At 39.6% G+C, this 16,897-nt stretch overlaps 4 protein-coding genes across 5 annotated transcripts; 2 read left to right on the top strand and 2 right to left on the bottom strand.

Moving 5' to 3' along the window:
- The first annotated feature begins 5,086 nt into the window (after positions 1-5,086).
- LOC133730364 (uncharacterized) lies at positions 5,087-5,377 on the top strand. Its single transcript, XM_062157972.1, has one exon. It carries the CDS (start codon positions 5,087-5,089, stop codon positions 5,375-5,377), a length of 291 nt encoding a protein of 96 aa, XP_062013956.1.
- Positions 5,378-6,200: 823 nt separating this feature from the next.
- On the bottom strand, positions 6,201-6,587 carry LOC133730365 (uncharacterized). Its single transcript, XM_062157973.1, has one exon. It carries the CDS (start codon positions 6,585-6,587, stop codon positions 6,201-6,203), a length of 387 nt encoding a protein of 128 aa, XP_062013957.1.
- Positions 6,588-8,231: 1,644 nt separating this feature from the next.
- Positions 8,232-9,592, bottom strand: LOC133731816 (josephin-like protein). 2 transcript variants are annotated; one of them, XM_062159238.1, is made up of 3 exons: positions 9,265-9,592; positions 8,641-9,101; positions 8,232-8,556 (listed from the first exon to the last, which is right to left on the bottom strand). In XM_062159238.1, exons 1-3 carry the CDS (start codon positions 9,349-9,351, stop codon positions 8,523-8,525), a joined length of 582 nt encoding a protein of 193 aa, XP_062015222.1. In that variant the 5' UTR covers positions 9,352-9,592; the 3' UTR covers positions 8,232-8,522. The 2 variants fall into 2 exon arrangements, with proteins under 2 accessions (XP_062015222.1, XP_062015223.1); XM_062159239.1 differs by having other exon boundaries at positions 8,232-9,101; positions 9,265-9,589.
- Positions 9,593-11,358: 1,766 nt separating this feature from the next.
- Positions 11,359-13,386, top strand: LOC133731676 (large ribosomal subunit protein uL4c). Its single transcript, XM_062159073.1, has 2 exons — positions 11,359-12,288; positions 13,061-13,386. The coding sequence occupies exons 1-2, from the start codon at positions 11,451-11,453 to the stop codon at positions 13,096-13,098; spliced, it is 876 nt and encodes a 291-aa protein (XP_062015057.1). The 5' UTR covers positions 11,359-11,450; the 3' UTR covers positions 13,099-13,386.
- The last annotated feature ends 3,511 nt before the right edge of the window (positions 13,387-16,897 follow it).

Here is a 16,897-nt window from a genome sequence, read left to right on the forward strand (position 1 = left end):
CCTTGGATCATCGATGCTAAAAATCCGTCTCATGAGAATCTTCCGAATTATGGTTATCGTTGGGGGACGCCTCAACGTCAAAACCTATTCCTGAGAATATAGAGCTATATGAAAATTACACTAGTGTACATGAGACGTGGGATATAAACTCCATCATGATTGATGATGTATTCGCGCATTTCATTGCGCATGAGTTTGTTGAATCCAATGATATCGAACCACGCTCCGTTGATGAATGAATACCAATGTAGAGAAAATTGGCCTAATGGAAAGATGCGATCCCGGTTAAGTTGGATTCTCTAACGTAGAGGAAGGTTTTCGAGCAACTGATGCCAACACCTCCTAACATAAAACCTGTTGATTAATGGGTATTCGTTAGAAAGCGTGATGAGAAAAAGATATAGTTAAATCTCGCCTTATGGAGCAAGGTTTCTCATAAAACGCCCTAGAATCGACTACAATGAGACATATTCTCTCATAATGGATGTCATTGCACTCCACTACCCTCTCAGATTGGTAGTTTCTGAATAACTGAATATGCAGCTTACAAATGTGGTCACTACGTATCTCTCTGGGGATCTAGATACGGAATATACATGAAGGTTCATGATGAACTTCATTTGCTCAAGCCAAGTGGCTCACTAAACTGACTACTTGATTGGGAAGGGATATGCCCATGCTTTTCCATAACAAGTTTTGATTCTATCACGGTTCATGTTGGACATGATCTTCTTTGGAAGCCCTTAAAGAGTTAAGGGAAACCGTTGAACACTTGAAATCCAATTTTGAGATGAAAGATTTTGGGAGAACACGATTATGTCTCGGTTTGGAACTTGAGCATCGTGTTGATAGATGCTTAGGCATTTTTACAAGGTCAAGCCTTCAATCATCCCCATGATCGTCCGTAGTCTTGATCCTGAAATGGATCCTGTTCATCCAAGGGATGATGATGCAGATGTGCTAGAGGCAAAGGTGCCATACTGGAGTACAATAAGCGCATTATTGTACTTAGCTCAATGCACAAGACCGGACATCTCATTTGTCATGAACTTGTTAGCTAGATATAGCTTTGTGCCAACGCGACGCCATTAGATTGGTGTAAAAGATATCTTTCAATACTTGAGATGTACGATTGATATGGGCTTGTTCTATCCCTACAGAGAGACGATGGATTCGGACCCATCACACACCAGGAACGTGGCCAACACAGGCCTGCGTCCTCTATCCCCATCCCAAGACGACATCTATTTTGGAAGGTTTTGCTGATGTTGGTATCTCTCTGACCCACAAAAAGGTCATTCCCAAACTGGTTAAGTGTTCACCATGGGTAAGACCGCGATATCTTGGAGGTCTACAGAACAGACCCTAGTCGCTATATCTTCGAACAATGCAAAGATTATTGTCGTGAATGTGCATGGATTGGATCCATAATTACGCATGTTCGAAATAATTGTGGTTTGAAGTCTACCACAGATGAGCCTACGAGCATTTAGGATAATGCTAATTGTTTTGAACAAATGAAGCAATGCTACATCAAAAGCGACAACACCAAGCATAATCAACAACAATAGACTCTCCTCAAGATCAAAATGAACTAGGTTCGATCTGAGGACAGTGTGGCAGACTTGCTCACTAAGTTATTGCCTAAATTCTACTTTCGAGAAACGTGTTGGAAGCATCGTTTGCGGAAGTTATCCGAACTTCCATGACAGTAGTCATTAGGGGGAGATGCAGACATCAGGGGGAGATGTCTACATGTATGGTCTCGAAACGTGAATGGTGTGTTGTGTTCTTTTTCCCCTTCGACCTAGGTTATTTTTGTCCCACTGGGTTTTTGTTACTCGGAAATGTTTTTAATGAGGCAACAAGAGGAGCACAACGTTTAGGCGATACAAGGGGGAGTGTTCAAGTAAATCCAGAATATGTGTTTGGCCCAAACTCTAGGTTACTTGACCTAGTGGTAATATGATTAGAATTAGAGATAATATCGGAGAATCTTGGAGATATCCAATCAATGTAATATTACGTTTCCTTGTACAACTTTGATTCTATGCATTGTAATCCTCTATATAAAGAGGTCCCTATTATCAATGAAAGCAGGACGTACTCAATTCTCTCCCAATTTCAGTTTTCCTTAAACAAGAACGTCCTTTTACTAATTAAAGTACAGATATGACATCAACTTAATTATAAGGAATATTGGTGGGGGAATACAATTTTTTTAGAGAGATAATTAATGTAATTTTGCCTTTGACAAAGGGAAATGGAATTAGAATACCGGCCACCCCTAGCTAGGTAATTCTATTCAAGCTTTATGAGGGAGTCAATTTCCAGTCAGATCTCATTTTTTTGTTTTATTTCCAATCTCTAATTACAACCAAACGGCATGTCTGAATGGAAAATGAAATTAATTCTCATTCCATGCCATGATTTCCTGTCATCCAAACGGGGCTCAAGGGTACATCAAGAATATAGGACAACAAGAAAAAATATTAATTATACATCAACACTCTACAAGGAAGGTGTGCCTATATGGATTGGTATAAATTGATAAGAAAATATGTATGAGTTTTTTCCAATATCTTTTTAGAATATTGGGTTTATATTTAATTTTCTCGAAAACATATGATTGAGATATATAGAGAACCCATTTTGTGTTTGGTACTCTATCCTATTCTCTCCTCCTATGTTTCTTAATGTCTTTTTTTCATGTTTGTTCTCCAGTGAACCTGAACTTTCAATTTCTCCCCAATTTGTCAGATTTATTTTATATTTTCTTGATGGTGATATATTTATGTTCTATATATTTTTTTTTGACAGAAGGAGGTCAGCCCATTATATTAATTCAGCAAGCAGTACAAAAACGAAACACTCCTATGGGGTCGACAGAAAGAATCGTTCCATAGGGAACCCTAAAAACCTATTCTAAAACAAAAATAAGACCTAGGAAACCCCTAGTACACCCACCTTTTAAGGAAAATTACGCACCATTATTTCAAACAAAGATCATAAACCGGCCTCCGAAGCAAAATAGTAAAATGAATCCTCAGAGGAATTGATCCTTGCGACCCAAACAAAATTTAAATAGTACTATGGGCCCTAGAGCCCCAATCTAGCCAGCCCCACACCCAAAGAGGTAGACCAAATCATCCAAGAGCCCAAACGGAAGCCCCACAACCCAGTTTAAGGGCCAAAAGGCCCAACCATTCCATTCTTTGGGATGAGCAAGGATAGCCTACCCTGGACCAGCGGGCCCTGAGCCAGCCCAAAATGCCAAAAATTCGGCCCAGCCCAAAGATGGGAGTGCAGCATCTTCCTCCATCCAGCCGCCGCAGCATGGACAACCCCATCTTTTATCACCACGCCGGCGCCAGCAGATCGGCTCCTCCAACGAGCGAGAGCCAACCACCATCACCAGTGCCATCGTACGTAGGACTACAACCTGAGCAAAACGTAGGAGTCCGGGTCCAACCAAAACAACCAGGAGCTCCAGCCGTTGCACCGCTGTCGAGAGCCGCAGACCCAGTCACGCAATACTCCTTTGCCAGCGAACTTTCAATGAGATCAGGTCGAAAAACCCAATCCTCGCCACCGTTGCTCAGGTCTGATCGAGACAGCACCACATACGTGGCCCTCCATCTCAACCCAATTAGCATCCGGTTGACCCACCAAGCAAAATCATCGAGTCTGACACCACCATCGCTACTAAAACTCGAAACTACCACAGGAACATCGTCACCCAAAGCAACGAAGGAAAGAAGAAGCAACCAGAAAACGGCCATGGCCTCCATTATTGGCAAGCAATAGAGGAAGTCGGAGAAACCGGCGCCGTAAAGGAGAGGGTTCTCAAACCCTAGCAGAGAGACGGCTAGGTCAGTCAAATAACACGATTGAAAAATATTGAAAAGATAATTATCCAAGGAACTTTTTATATATTTATGTTCTATATATAGGTGCTTCTTCTTTTTCGGGAACTTAATTTTTACGAGAAAAAGTTCAATTGTGGTGGCAAAACCTTAAACCTCGTTTCATTTGAGGAGTAGTAATGGGGAATCAATTTCTTTGCTTTTTCAAATAAAAATAAAGTTTTGATTATAGTACATAACATTGGAAAAACAACCAGGAAATCAAAAAATACATAAACTGCTGAACAAAGTTATTGTAATAACAGCAAAAATAAAAAAATCACTTATTGGAATCATAGCCAAAATCGTACCAAAATTGCATGAACAAGCTTTTAAAATAAACAGACATTATGACATCTAGAATAACAAATTTATCCACAATTAAACCTGTCAGAGTTGAAGTTGAAAACCTAGGACAAAACTACATGAACCATTCTTCGTCATTTAGCCATTCATTTTTTTTTTTTTGACATATTACTTGCACTCATGCAAAAGACTATATTTGCTCAATTTGTGGCTTGTGAGATTAGAAATCTGATTTATGGATAGTTGTCTTTAGTCATGCTATTTGATAGATCTAATGATACAACCAACAAATAACAACTCGTTAAGTGTATAAAGTTTAAAACAGCAAAGATGTTTCGGTCCTTTTGTGATCAAAACACAAGGCATTTGAGATACTAAACACTTGTTGGCTAGCCTGACCATCCTCTGCCCTACGTGCTTAGGACGCTCCCACACATTATGGGCACTATTAAGGGGATGTAGTCTTAATTTGTTCTTGCACCAAGCTAATAAAAGGTCCAATTGAGCTCCACTTGGTTACCAAGTGCACAGGTTATGGTCATGCCACGTGTCTTACTCACAGCCATGTCCAATAAGGATGAGCCCTCATCTTACAAAATAATTTTCCTCTTTTTGTAGAATTTACCAACACCAAAAGAAAACTGGAAGGAATGAAGATAAGACACTTGTGGAGAGCTTGTGCTACAAACACTTCCATTCAAATCTAAGCAACCAACTAAAGAGCCATCCAAAGGCTCACATTCACTTAGCAACTCCAGCCAGTAGGACTCATGTATTATCCTACTCACTTGGCCTCCCTCCTCTTATTTCACTTCAACTTTCCAACTTTCCCATACCATTTTCCTCTGCTAGATTCTGTTATCAATAAACCTAAAATGGCCTCCTTTACAATGGTCTTTGCTCCCATGGTAACCACCAGAGTAAACACCCGAGTGTACGCTGCAACCGCAGCCAAGGGCGCAGGAGGAAGCAAAGAAGAGAAGGGTTTTATTGGTTGGCTAGGTGGAGTTATTGCAAAGGAGGACCAGCTGCTAGAGGTTGATCCCATACTCAAGAAGGTTGAGGGTAAGAGTGATGGAACCACCAGCGGCCGCAAGAACACGGTGGTGGAGCCGCCGAAGAAGAAGGGTGGGTTTAACCTTGGAGGCCTTTTCGCAAAAGAATGATTGGTTTTCATTCTCAGCTGGGAATTTCAGGCAGTATTCTCTGTATCTATATTTGCTTTATTTACTCATTGAGCATTTTGGAACATTAAGCTGTTTCCTTCTTCATATTTCCACATGTAAGGAATTTAATTTTAATTCATTTTGATGATTAGATACATGGTAATTAATATGATATGTTCCAAGATAATTTGATGCCAGATGGGTTCTGAACTGTGAGATTGTATAGTAATCATGTGACTAAAACAGGAAAAATATACTCCAATCTGTTTGTTCTGTTTAGCAATGTAAGAAACGTCCGTATTGAAGATGAGCTTCTCTGTATTTAAAGGACACAAGGCTTCTTTGTTTTCTAAACCTGATCCCAATTGATAGTCAAAGACTTCTTTAAAGGAACCACACCAATCACCCCTTACCTGCAAATGTAATTTTTACATGTTTTAATGGGGTAGGGTCAGTCTATTAATTAGCTCTTATTATCTCATAACCCAAGGAACTGAATTAGTCAAAAACTGAAAGAAGAAAACCAGTTAATCAAATGCATTGAATTGTCTTGGCTTATCAAATTATCTATCGAGCCATAAAAAAGATTCAACAAAAGACAGAAACAAATTCAATATCTGGTTTACATCAAGCAATACGTGCATTTATACTTTAAGGCCGCCAACTTACTAAGTATATGCATATATAGATTTCCCATTTAGTACATGAAACATCTATACAAGACAACAACCAATGCGTCTTTCAAAGCTTCCATTCTTATAAACTAGGAGTCGATTTAACAATAACAACAGTCTGGAATCAACATTCCCAGACTTCAAGAAATTTAAGAAGAAACCTGTGACGCAATAGGAGTTGCTCTTGAAAAAGTAGAAGAAGAGTTGATGAACTCAATGCAATCTTCTATGGCCTCTTCTCTATGAGAATCACCCGGAGTCACGTATGGCATTGATCTTCTGGATGAAGAATCATTTCGTGAAGGTTTCGCCCTCGCAGAGGCCATACCCAAGCATAGAGTTCCCGCCACCTTGTCAGCAAAATGTTTGAGTAACCTCATAGGCAAGAATCCCGACCACGCAGAAAGCTTGAACCTAAAGTCTACAAACCTTGTGTTTTGGGTAACTCTATTACTGGAAGTTTGTCTGGAAAAGAGGACTGTCTTCTTGTTCACATAATCCTTGTTGCTCATCTGGGTCATGGCTTTTTTTGCCATATTCTTATTGAAACTTGAAAGAAAGAGAGATAGAGAGAGAGAGAGTGCAAGTCGAATTGAACAAAGAGATAGCAGGGTAGAAATTTTATAGCGGGTGTGTAAAGCACAAAGGTAGAAGAGTGTCAAAAGGATATGCCAAAAGGAGGATTGGGACGGTGAGAAAGATCTGAAGCAGTAATCAAGAATGAACTTTAGCGAATTGGCTTTCATACTAATGCAAATCTATCCTTGTGAACTTTAGCTAATGGGATTTCCCACAAATGCAAATCCGTCCTTGTGAAAACAGTTTCTTGCATGTAGAGCAAGCATAAAAAAGTTCTGATCCTTCCAATCAACAAAATACAAAACACGATTAGAGAGGATGAAACTTGAAAAGAAATGATTTTGACACAGCATCAAATCATCAACTTGTGCAAATAATCAGTCCCAACAAATTTGTGCACAGACTCATGCCTGCAAACATTCACTGTATGACTGTATACGATCATAGGGTGGGGCGTCTAATTCTCTCCTTCAACAACTATCTGTCGTATCCTGTTGGCGATGATTGAAAGACCCGTTGTGTCCTATTGGGGATGATTGCGAGAGGGACATATCCGCCTCATCTGACCAAAAACTTTCACCCTGATAGTTGTGTACGACACAATTTCAAAGCAGATATTCATGTCTGCTAAGAAACTCAGGTTTACTAAGGTTTGATCTAATATCAGATAATAAACAGTAGCACCTAATCCCTAAGAAGACTCTACTGCTTATAGTGTCAGTTTCCTCAGTTTGTTCACTGTATAAATCTACCAGCACCGCCTTCAAATATCTATTCAACTATTAGTTGCAAATCCACTACTACTAGATGGAACAAACTGAGGAAAGAGTTTGTAACACTACAGTCTATACATTTTCCCAACAAAACATTCTCCTTATCCAGCCCACAACTGCTTGAGGGTGGTGGTGGAACAAATGGGAAACAATATAAGGCCAGTGTGAAAAAAGAGCCAAGAAAACACATCCACAAAAGTTCTATTGATCCATAAAAAGAAAAAGAAAAAGGTGAAAAAGGGTCTTATCAAGATGCAAGGAAATGCACAGAAGTCAGCATCCTGTTAGTGGGCATTGGCTTTCAAAGTTTGTTCTTTAAGGGGGATTCCTAGTTTTAAGTGCCTTTCGATTTACTGACTGAAAGGTAAAAGGGCAAATAGATGGAAGTGGAGTACTAGGGCCATTGAGGGAGAGGTATCACTTGGTCGTATTGAGAGGTGTCACTCAGTTTTCTGGTTTCTTTATGCTATAGATAAACAGCACTAAACAGTAGTACACATTAGAGCTCAAATCTGATATTTCAGAGACTAAACAATATGCTAAGACAACATCAAAATAAGTACCAGTAAATTTTTTTAAGGAGCCTATAGAAAGCATACCAACAAATGCAATAACTCTCTGGATATCAACTTTTCATTACGCAGAAAATATGGTCTATGAACAAACCACCTAGAGTTGCAAAATTACTGGTTCTACAGAGCATGAGCAGCACAAGCAAACCAGTCCACAAAACGTGAGAAGCACACTAAATGCCTCCAAAGTTTAGGTTTCGGATAGATCTTCAATCAACCAATTAGAAATGAATGGGCTAACAACAAACTCACAATATGACATGAAATATATCTTTCCATTATGTCCACAAAAAGTTCCACAATCCACACTCATACAACTCACTAACAGCAAATCTTTAGCATTTCTGGGAAAGATCAACTTAGAAAGCGGTCGTGTCGATATCAGCTGAGAAACCCTTTCAAGATCACCAAAGATGTAATTACAGAAATCATCTAGCAGCATCTTTGGCAACCCCTACCAATCTACCATCACACCATTAATTCCTAAAACACCTCAGTAGCCTTATGCAATAAAACAGAAGATACACTGAGGGAACAGGAACAAGCCTCAGAAGTGAAACTTTTTCTTCTGTGAGCTAATTCTGTATGAAAATTGTTACAGGCAGAGTTTATGTACAGCATTTGGAAATTCTATAGATAAGATACATTCAGGGAAACAAACTCACTGTTTATTATTCAGAACAAGCAAAACCTCTCCACCATGCCCAATGATGTAATCCAAGAACTCTCTAACTCTTCCACTATCTTCAAAAGCCTGAGGAGCATCAAGATCACTATCCAAATCGTACCAAACCCGATCAATCTTCCTCAACGTAACCCAATGCCTACTTTTCCATAACCCCGCAAACCTTTTAACCGGAACATTAAGCAGAATACCCATCAAAGCATCTTCAGCCCCATCTAGATCAATCGAATTGGCCCCCATGCGACGATCGTGCCAAACCACATTCTTCCCCCTATCTTCTAAAGCAGCAATTAGCACATTTATGTCATAGTTTCCAGTAAGTGCATTATGATGGGGTTTAAAGAGCAGAGATAAGGGTGTCCATGTTTCCTTGTTGGGTTCTTCAAGAACAAGTTTTGCAGCAATCTCATTCAATTTCGGTCGAGTAAACGCATCTTTTTCCTGTTTCACAACATTGTTTTAGTAATCAGCAAAACCCAATTGAAGGGTCCAAACTCATTAATTACCTATTAGTGGGTTTTCTTGTAGAACATTTGTTCTGAGCAACTAACCAAAGTTATGGAAAAATTAACGCGAAAAGAGAGGTGGGTTTTGAAAAAGGTACCTGGAAGAGATTGTTGAGCGCGTGTAAGAGGCAAAACTGAAGCTTCTGGCGCTCGTGGTAGATTTGGGTATTGTTCTCGCTCGCCATCTTCAACTTACACAATTCCAGTTCTTGACTACCGAGAGAATCTGATTTTGTGGAGGCAAAACGCTTTTCGGATGATTGAACTACTCAATCAACAAGAAAATGATAAATCAGAAGGAAAAGAATACAAAGATTTTGGCTTTTGCTGTGCAGAAAGTGAAGGTTTTAGATTTACGCGGAGGAGATTGACATTTGTTAAAAGTCACCCCTTGAGTTTCTTATTCCGATCTGAGGTCGTCTGGACACTTCAAGTTGTGGGTGGGTTGTTCGATCAGCCCAAATTCATACGGGTTGGATAAGGATACAACATACCCGAACCCGAATAGAACTGTTTTGAATAAGAAATCAAAATTAATAAAAGAAAATAAGCTAACAATCTCACTTTTTTTTCTTTTTATATATATATATTTTGATTTTGGACGACAGTATAACTCTCCACCTCACCTCTGATGTCAATAAGATTTAAATCCATGACTTCCATGGTGTTAGTTAGACTAGTTAACCAACAAGTCACGGCTCATCGACACTAACAATCTCACTTAATTCTCCTTAATCATTTTTTTTTTTCAAAAATAAAAATAAAATCTCCTGTATAAAAAAGGCTACATTAGCCAAAATAAAAAAAAAATCTAAAAAGCAATGGCTTCTCTCGGAGTCTTGTTATGGCAATATAGAGGTTAGGTGTGTCTAAGGGCGATTATTTCAAAGATTTAGTGGGTGCATTGCTCTTGGCAAGAGCATGCTTGGGAGCTTCAATTCGACATCTTTGGGTTTGGGGAAGCTCTTTATATTGTCTCACTGTTACGGTTTGGCATTCGGTTGGCGAAGTTGTAAGAAGTCGCTTTAAATGGTGGTTCATTTTCTTAATACGTGCTTATACCATTTCAAACCATATTAGAAGTATCAAAATATCACAGCAAACCCATCCTAAAAATATTAGCAATCTAAAAGGCCAACAAATGCCCAAAACTTGCATTATTACAATGCAACTAAGCTCGTTCCCTCAAATCAAATCACTAGCACAATATCCTATGAAACTTCTTGTTTCATAATCTTGTTCCATAGAATATTGTGCTTGCGATTTACGAAAATATCAGTTAATAACGGTAAACATTGTTATGCAAAAATTAATTTTAAAGGTAGTTTGGATATTAAAATATAGCTAAGATCTAATTACGAGAATTTCAAACACGACCTTAAGCCTGGCTTTTTGGATTCAGTGAGATTGCTTTCGTCTGGCGGTGCCCCAACATCTCCTCGACGTTGTGTGGTCTAATGCCGGACAGGTGGTTGATGCTATTGCTCGGGGGCGGCTTCTTGGGAGCGTTGTTTGCTCGAAGTATTGGCAAGATGGTATCGCCGGTGGATTCTAGTGTGAAGTCTCTGAGGCGTTGTGGTTGTTTTGTACAAAGTCGATGTGCTATCCTGGATTGACGGCAAGATGGGTTGTGGAGGTGTTGCATCGATGGCGGCGTGGGTCATGAGATGCTAGATCGTGACGGTGTGGGTCGAGGTGGCGCGGGGGGTGGTGGCGTGGTCGGGCAGCGTTGAAGCTGTTGTATGGATGACTAGTGTGTGTGGAGGAGACAGAGACTGGACTTGGGTTAGACCAAGCTTGCTGGACTTAAACTTCCTTTGGACTGTCCTCTTGGGCTTGGTGATTTGGGCTGAGGTTTTTGCCCTAGGCCTATATTATGTTTTTAGCTTAGTTTATTTTCAATAAATTCTTAATTTTTCTAGGGAGCTATGCACTTTTACGCACTCTTTCTAGCGAAACCAACTACCAAATGAGTATTCAAGCTATTTTATTACCACTGTGAGTACTACCACATCTTCTTGTCTGTTTATAAATAGTAACAGAATTGTATGTAATGGTCATTCTGCTTTGAGATGAATGAAATTGAAGTCTGATTTGGGATTGATTCAAACAAAAAAAAAAATTACGAAAATTTCTTTTAACAAACTCGTTTAAGACACAATACGACACGTCGTTAGGCTTCAAACGGATTAGGCAATGGCGGAGTCGACACTCGACAGTGGTAGTGGATAACAGATAAACAGCTCTCCCATCATCACTCACACTCTCTCAATTCAACTCAACAATGGCGACCTCCTCATCACTCTCCTTCTTCACCTCCTCAATCTTCCTCACTTCCTCTTCCCACAAACCCCTCTCCCCCACCCTCCTCAGACCCAGCTCCCTCAAATCACCTAAACCCCTAACCCTAACCGCCGAGCTCGCCACCCTCCCCGTCCTCTCCTTCACCGGCGACAAGGTCGGCGAGACCTTCCTCGACCTCAAGTCCGCCCTCCCCGACACCGCCCGCGCCGTCGTCCACCGCGCCATTATCCACGACCTCCAGAACAAGCGCCGCGGCACCGCCTCCACCCTCACCCGCGGCGAGGTCCGAGGCGGAGGCAGAAAGCCCTACCCGCAGAAGAAGACCGGTCGGGCCAGGCAGGGCTCGACCCGGACCCCGCTCCGACCCGGCGGAGGAGTCGTGTTCGGGCCCAAGCCCAGGGACTGGAGCATCAAGATTAACCGCAAGGAGAAGCGGCTGGCGATTTCGACGGCGGTGGCGAGCGCGGCGGAGAACACGATTGTGGTGGAGGATTTCAGCGATGAGTTTGAGAAGTTGGAGAAGCCGAAGACGACGGAGTTCATTGCCGCGATGAAGAGGTGGGGGCTTGACCCCAAGGAGAAGACGACCTTCTTTATGCTGGAGGTTGCGGATAAGGTGAAGCTTTCGAGTAGGAATATTGGGACTTTGAAGATGTTGACCCCCAGGACGCTGAATCTGTTTGATATTTTGAATGCTGATAAGTTGATTCTCACGCCGGAGACGGTGGACTATTTGAATGGAAGGTATGGGGTTGATTTCGAAGGCGAGACTGAGGATGAGGATGGAGAAGATGCAGGGGAAGAAGAAGGAAGTGAAGGTTGATTTTTTTTTGTCTCTGTTGCATATTTGTTATGTGCTATGAACTTGCATTGATGTGTGGTTTACTTGAAATTAGTTTCAGGGTTTCGGTAGCATTGAAAATTTGCATATATGTGCTTGTAGGTTAAGTTATGCAGCTCATGGATGTTAATTTATGCAATTTGCTTTATATGCATTCCTGCATTTAGTTTTCAAACTGGGTTTCTAGAGCAATGAAAGCTTCTGCTGTAGTGTTTTAGCAGTGAGAATGTACATATATATAGAGCAACAAAAGCTTATGCTTGTTCTGAGAAGGTTATGCAATTTGCGCACATTCTATGCTTTAACCCAGCCAAAATTAGCAGTCATCCTCATGCTTGTTAGAATAATCTATGTCATTGGGTTCCAATTTTGTACATTGAAAGCAGTTTTGCAAGGCAAAGTGCATGACTTTACATGGGCTTTTCTGAGGAATCTTTCATTGTGCTTGTTTATTTATGAAAATCATATTGGTTTGCTCATGTGAGTTGCACCTGCAGAAATGATTAGGAATAGATTACCATGGCTGAAAGTAGTTTGCATTTAACACTATCTATCAAAAACTTTATCAATAGCTTTACCAACATTTTTTATATGCAAGCAGCTATGGCTTCTACGTTTTAACTGTTGCATGAAAGCTGCTGCTGTTTGCAACTTTGTACAGGAGAAGTGTTGTTGGATGGTATTTTGGGATTTTTCTGTTTGTTGATCTGATTTTATTTTTGTTTTTTTCCTTTCAATCTGTGTTACAGGAGCTGTGGAGGATGAGAGTTCTGATGCAGCAGAATGATGGCACAGAGTGAAGAGTTTTCTTTTCAACCACTTTTTGTTTCCCAAAAATTGACCTAGGATTCATTTCAATTTATCCCGGTAAGGGCCTGTGCCTTCTAAGTAACAACCATTTCTGCTTGGATTGACTAGATTGCAGGCTGGTTTCGTAAATTGAGTGTGCATCATTTTTGTTTGTAAAAATTTGCAAATTAGATCAATACAAGTGTATTTACTTGGACATCATCCGATGTTGTATCTTTTAGTCAGTTATCCCAAGTAATATCTATTGGCTGCAACTTGTCATCAATTCATCCGCTTTGCACCAGTATCTTTCTTGAATCTTGATATTATATGCTTCTGTACCCAATTGCTCGTGATGTATTATTTTGTCTCCTTGGAATAATCATGTTTCTGTTCCTTATATTTCGCATTTCATGTTGTTCACAAGAAGACTTGGATGATTTAAAAGGTAAAAGTATCAATGAGTTGTTATAAAAGTTTATGGTCATTGATTCATCGGGTGAGCACAGATATTATGTGGTTAATATAAAGTTTGTCACTTTGTGTTGAGTTCCAGAGATTAGTCCTTGAGTAGAAGGACTTGTTTTCTCTGTTATGCAATTTTTAGGAGAAACAAACTGTTACTAACAAAAAAAAAAAAAAACAATTACAACATAGAGGACAAAGAGTCCACTAGCCTAACAATAAACAGCAACAAGATCTAAGTCCAACTGCATTCAATCATAAAGAATGATCTTGAAATTGTGTAGAGACCAATGGCCGAAGAGATACCCAAGAAACAGCCAGCAGAGCTCAATTCCCCCAGTTATGCACTTGTATGCTCAACTCTAATCTGACTCGAAAATCTAGATCATGATATTTTGACAACGCTTGGGTTGTTACTTGTTACACTGGTCTTAGAACAACTCCAACAGCTTCCATATATCTTAATTTTTCTCTATTTTAGGGAAAAATTTAGCTGTTTTGCTCCAACAGATTCTCTATAGTGGCATATCTACTGAGAGACTTGGGACTGGCTAGAAGTCGCTGACTACCTATTAGACTAATTTGCTTTGTTTATGCAAGAGGACGTTTTTCAACCTGGTATTGGCTTTCTTTTCTAGCACTAAATTAAAAGAAGTTTAACAGTGAGGTTAGAACATAGTTTGCAGGAAGTGTACATTGGAATAGACAAGAGGAAAGAAATAAGGTTTAGCATAACAGTATCTGTGTTGATGTCAAGATTGTAGGCTATGAGTAGAGAATTCCTCTGTTCTCCTCTGTTTCTATGGTAAAATTGTGCCAACTCTTTCTTCTACATCTCCTATTGTGATTGTAAATCAAGCTTGTAAATCGCGGTCTGCTCGATCAGCATTCTTGTTCAAAACCATTTCTACTATTATTGCTACATCTTCTAAATTGAAAATTCTGAATACATGCACCAAATTAAGACGGAAAAAAAAAATTCGGATTTCACCAAGAAATCAAATCAACAAATTTTTGGCGCTGTTCTTCATTAGGCAGCACACCTAGGAGTCAAATCAGACATTCATGTTCCTCTAGTTTATTGGAGTCAAATGGGCAGCCTCTGTCCCCGACCTCGACGTGCTTCTGATACACACAACACTCGGCGCAATTGAAAACACTCCGCCATGAAATAGAAGATGAACATCAAGTATGGTACGCGGTGATAAGAGTCGGGTAACAGAAGTGAGAGCAGTGAAGCGAGTGCAAGTAAACCAGAAGATCTCATGGCAATGCAAAACGTTGGTGCATAACCAGGTGATCTTTTGGCGGCCAAAAGAGACGAGCAGTATGAAAATAAGCTAGCAATGAAAACCACGATAGTCGTAGGATGTGTTTCAAAAGGGGAGGAGACTACTGTTCCTGGGAATCTGATTTGGATGAAGGAAACGAGTACGGCAACAATGAAAGCGAAAATGGCATGAGTGGAAGTTGAAGTAGAAGTGGAAGGAGGAGTTGACATTTGTCCGTGGTTGATCATTACCAGAGTGTTGAATTCTGGCCGGCACCAATGCTGATCGGCTCTGGTGGAAGTGGAAGTGTGCATGAAGGTTGATATTCGTGTTGTAGGATAGGGTGGGAGAGACATGTTTGATGATTTGCTGTAACGAAACTGCTACTTTTATTTCGACCAATTAAGTACTCGCAGCGAAACTTCGCAAATGAGAAAAGAGTAGCGAAGTCTTGGTCCTTGTATAAAAGCACAATACGTCCCTTTCAAAAAAAATAAAAGCATGTACAATCCGCAGAGGGAATACGTCCCTTTCAAGGTGCTGACTTTGAAGTAGGAGTAGTTAACGAAAGAAGATAGGAAGAGCTAGAATATTCAGTACCTTGTGATGAAGAGGCGCCGGTGGAAGAAGTAATAACAGTCTTTGAAAAGGGAAAACAATTTTCATCAGGGCCGGTCCTAAGTTTTTCAAGGCCTTGGGCGAAAAATATATATACATCAATAAAATGAAATGAAAAAAAGAAGTCTTCAATAATTGAGATCTCTAAAGAGAAGTCAAACACCAATTAATCTACTAAACTTTGAATGTAAATACTTGAGCATAGAACAATAAAACGTGGAATCAACTTTTTTTTTTTTTTTTTTTTTGGTACAAACGTGGAATCAACTTTGCTCCTTCTTGTTTTTCCTTTTATGCTCGAGATTGACTTAGAACTCCAACTTCCAATTGCACCTAATATTGAAAATTGAAAACGAATTAGCAATCAACAGAACCCAGAAATCAAGTAACCCAAAATCAAAATTGAAAAACACCTAATACGTATTTTGATTTGTACCTCAGCCTACATTGATGGAAACCCGAAGAATTCGTATGAACACCGTAGAAGAACATAAGCATAGAGAGGAGAAAGAGTGGTGATGATAAATGATGAGAATAAATTGAAGGATTGAACAACCATTGAAACCAATTTAAAGAGAATTTGCTTGATTTCAAGGTTTGGGAGAGAGTAAGAGACGCTGGAATAATGGCATCGTGCGTGCAATTGGAAAAAGAAAGAAGAAAAGATGCTGAAATAATTGCATCTAAAAATCAGCAATTTTTTTTTAACGTTCCTTATTACTTATTTATATATATATATATATATATATATATATATATATATATATTAAATCTTATTTTTAAAATCTGGTGCCCCCTCTTTGTTGTGCCCTGTGCGGTCGCCCTGATTTTCATCGAAAAGCACATGTTTGGATAGATAAACACGTCCCGTATTTAAATCTAGACAACGATATCCTAAATGATTCAAAGAATAACCCAGAAAAACACATCGTTTTGAACAAAATTGTAATTTAGAATTATTATAAGGGCGAAGGTATGGAAAACATGCACAACCAAAAACACGTAAGAAAGCATATTGTGGAGGTCGATTAAACAGTTTTTGATACGGGGAGAGATGATCAAGAATTTTAGTTGGAAGACGATTAATGATATAAACAGCAGCATTAAAGGCTTCAACCCAATAGCATGTTGTCATTTTAGAATGAGCCAAAAGTGTAAGGCTAGTGTCAACAATGTGACGATGCTTGCGTTCTGCAAGTCCATTCTGTTCAGGATGTTTTGGACATGAAAATCGATGATGAATACCATTGGAAAGTAGATAGTTACGAAAATTATGAGACGTATATTCACCAGCTTCATCAGATTGAAACATTTTAATTTTCCTTGAAAATAAATTTTCAACAGATGTACGAAATGTGACAAAGAGAGAAAGAACATCACTTTTAGCTTTCATAGGGAAAATCCATGAATATCGAGAATAGTCATCAACAAAAAGTACATAAT

This window comes from Rosa rugosa, chromosome 2 (genome assembly GCF_958449725.1).
Source record: "Rosa rugosa chromosome 2, drRosRugo1.1, whole genome shotgun sequence".
Lineage (NCBI taxonomy): Eukaryota > Viridiplantae > Streptophyta > Magnoliopsida > Rosales > Rosaceae > Rosa > Rosa rugosa.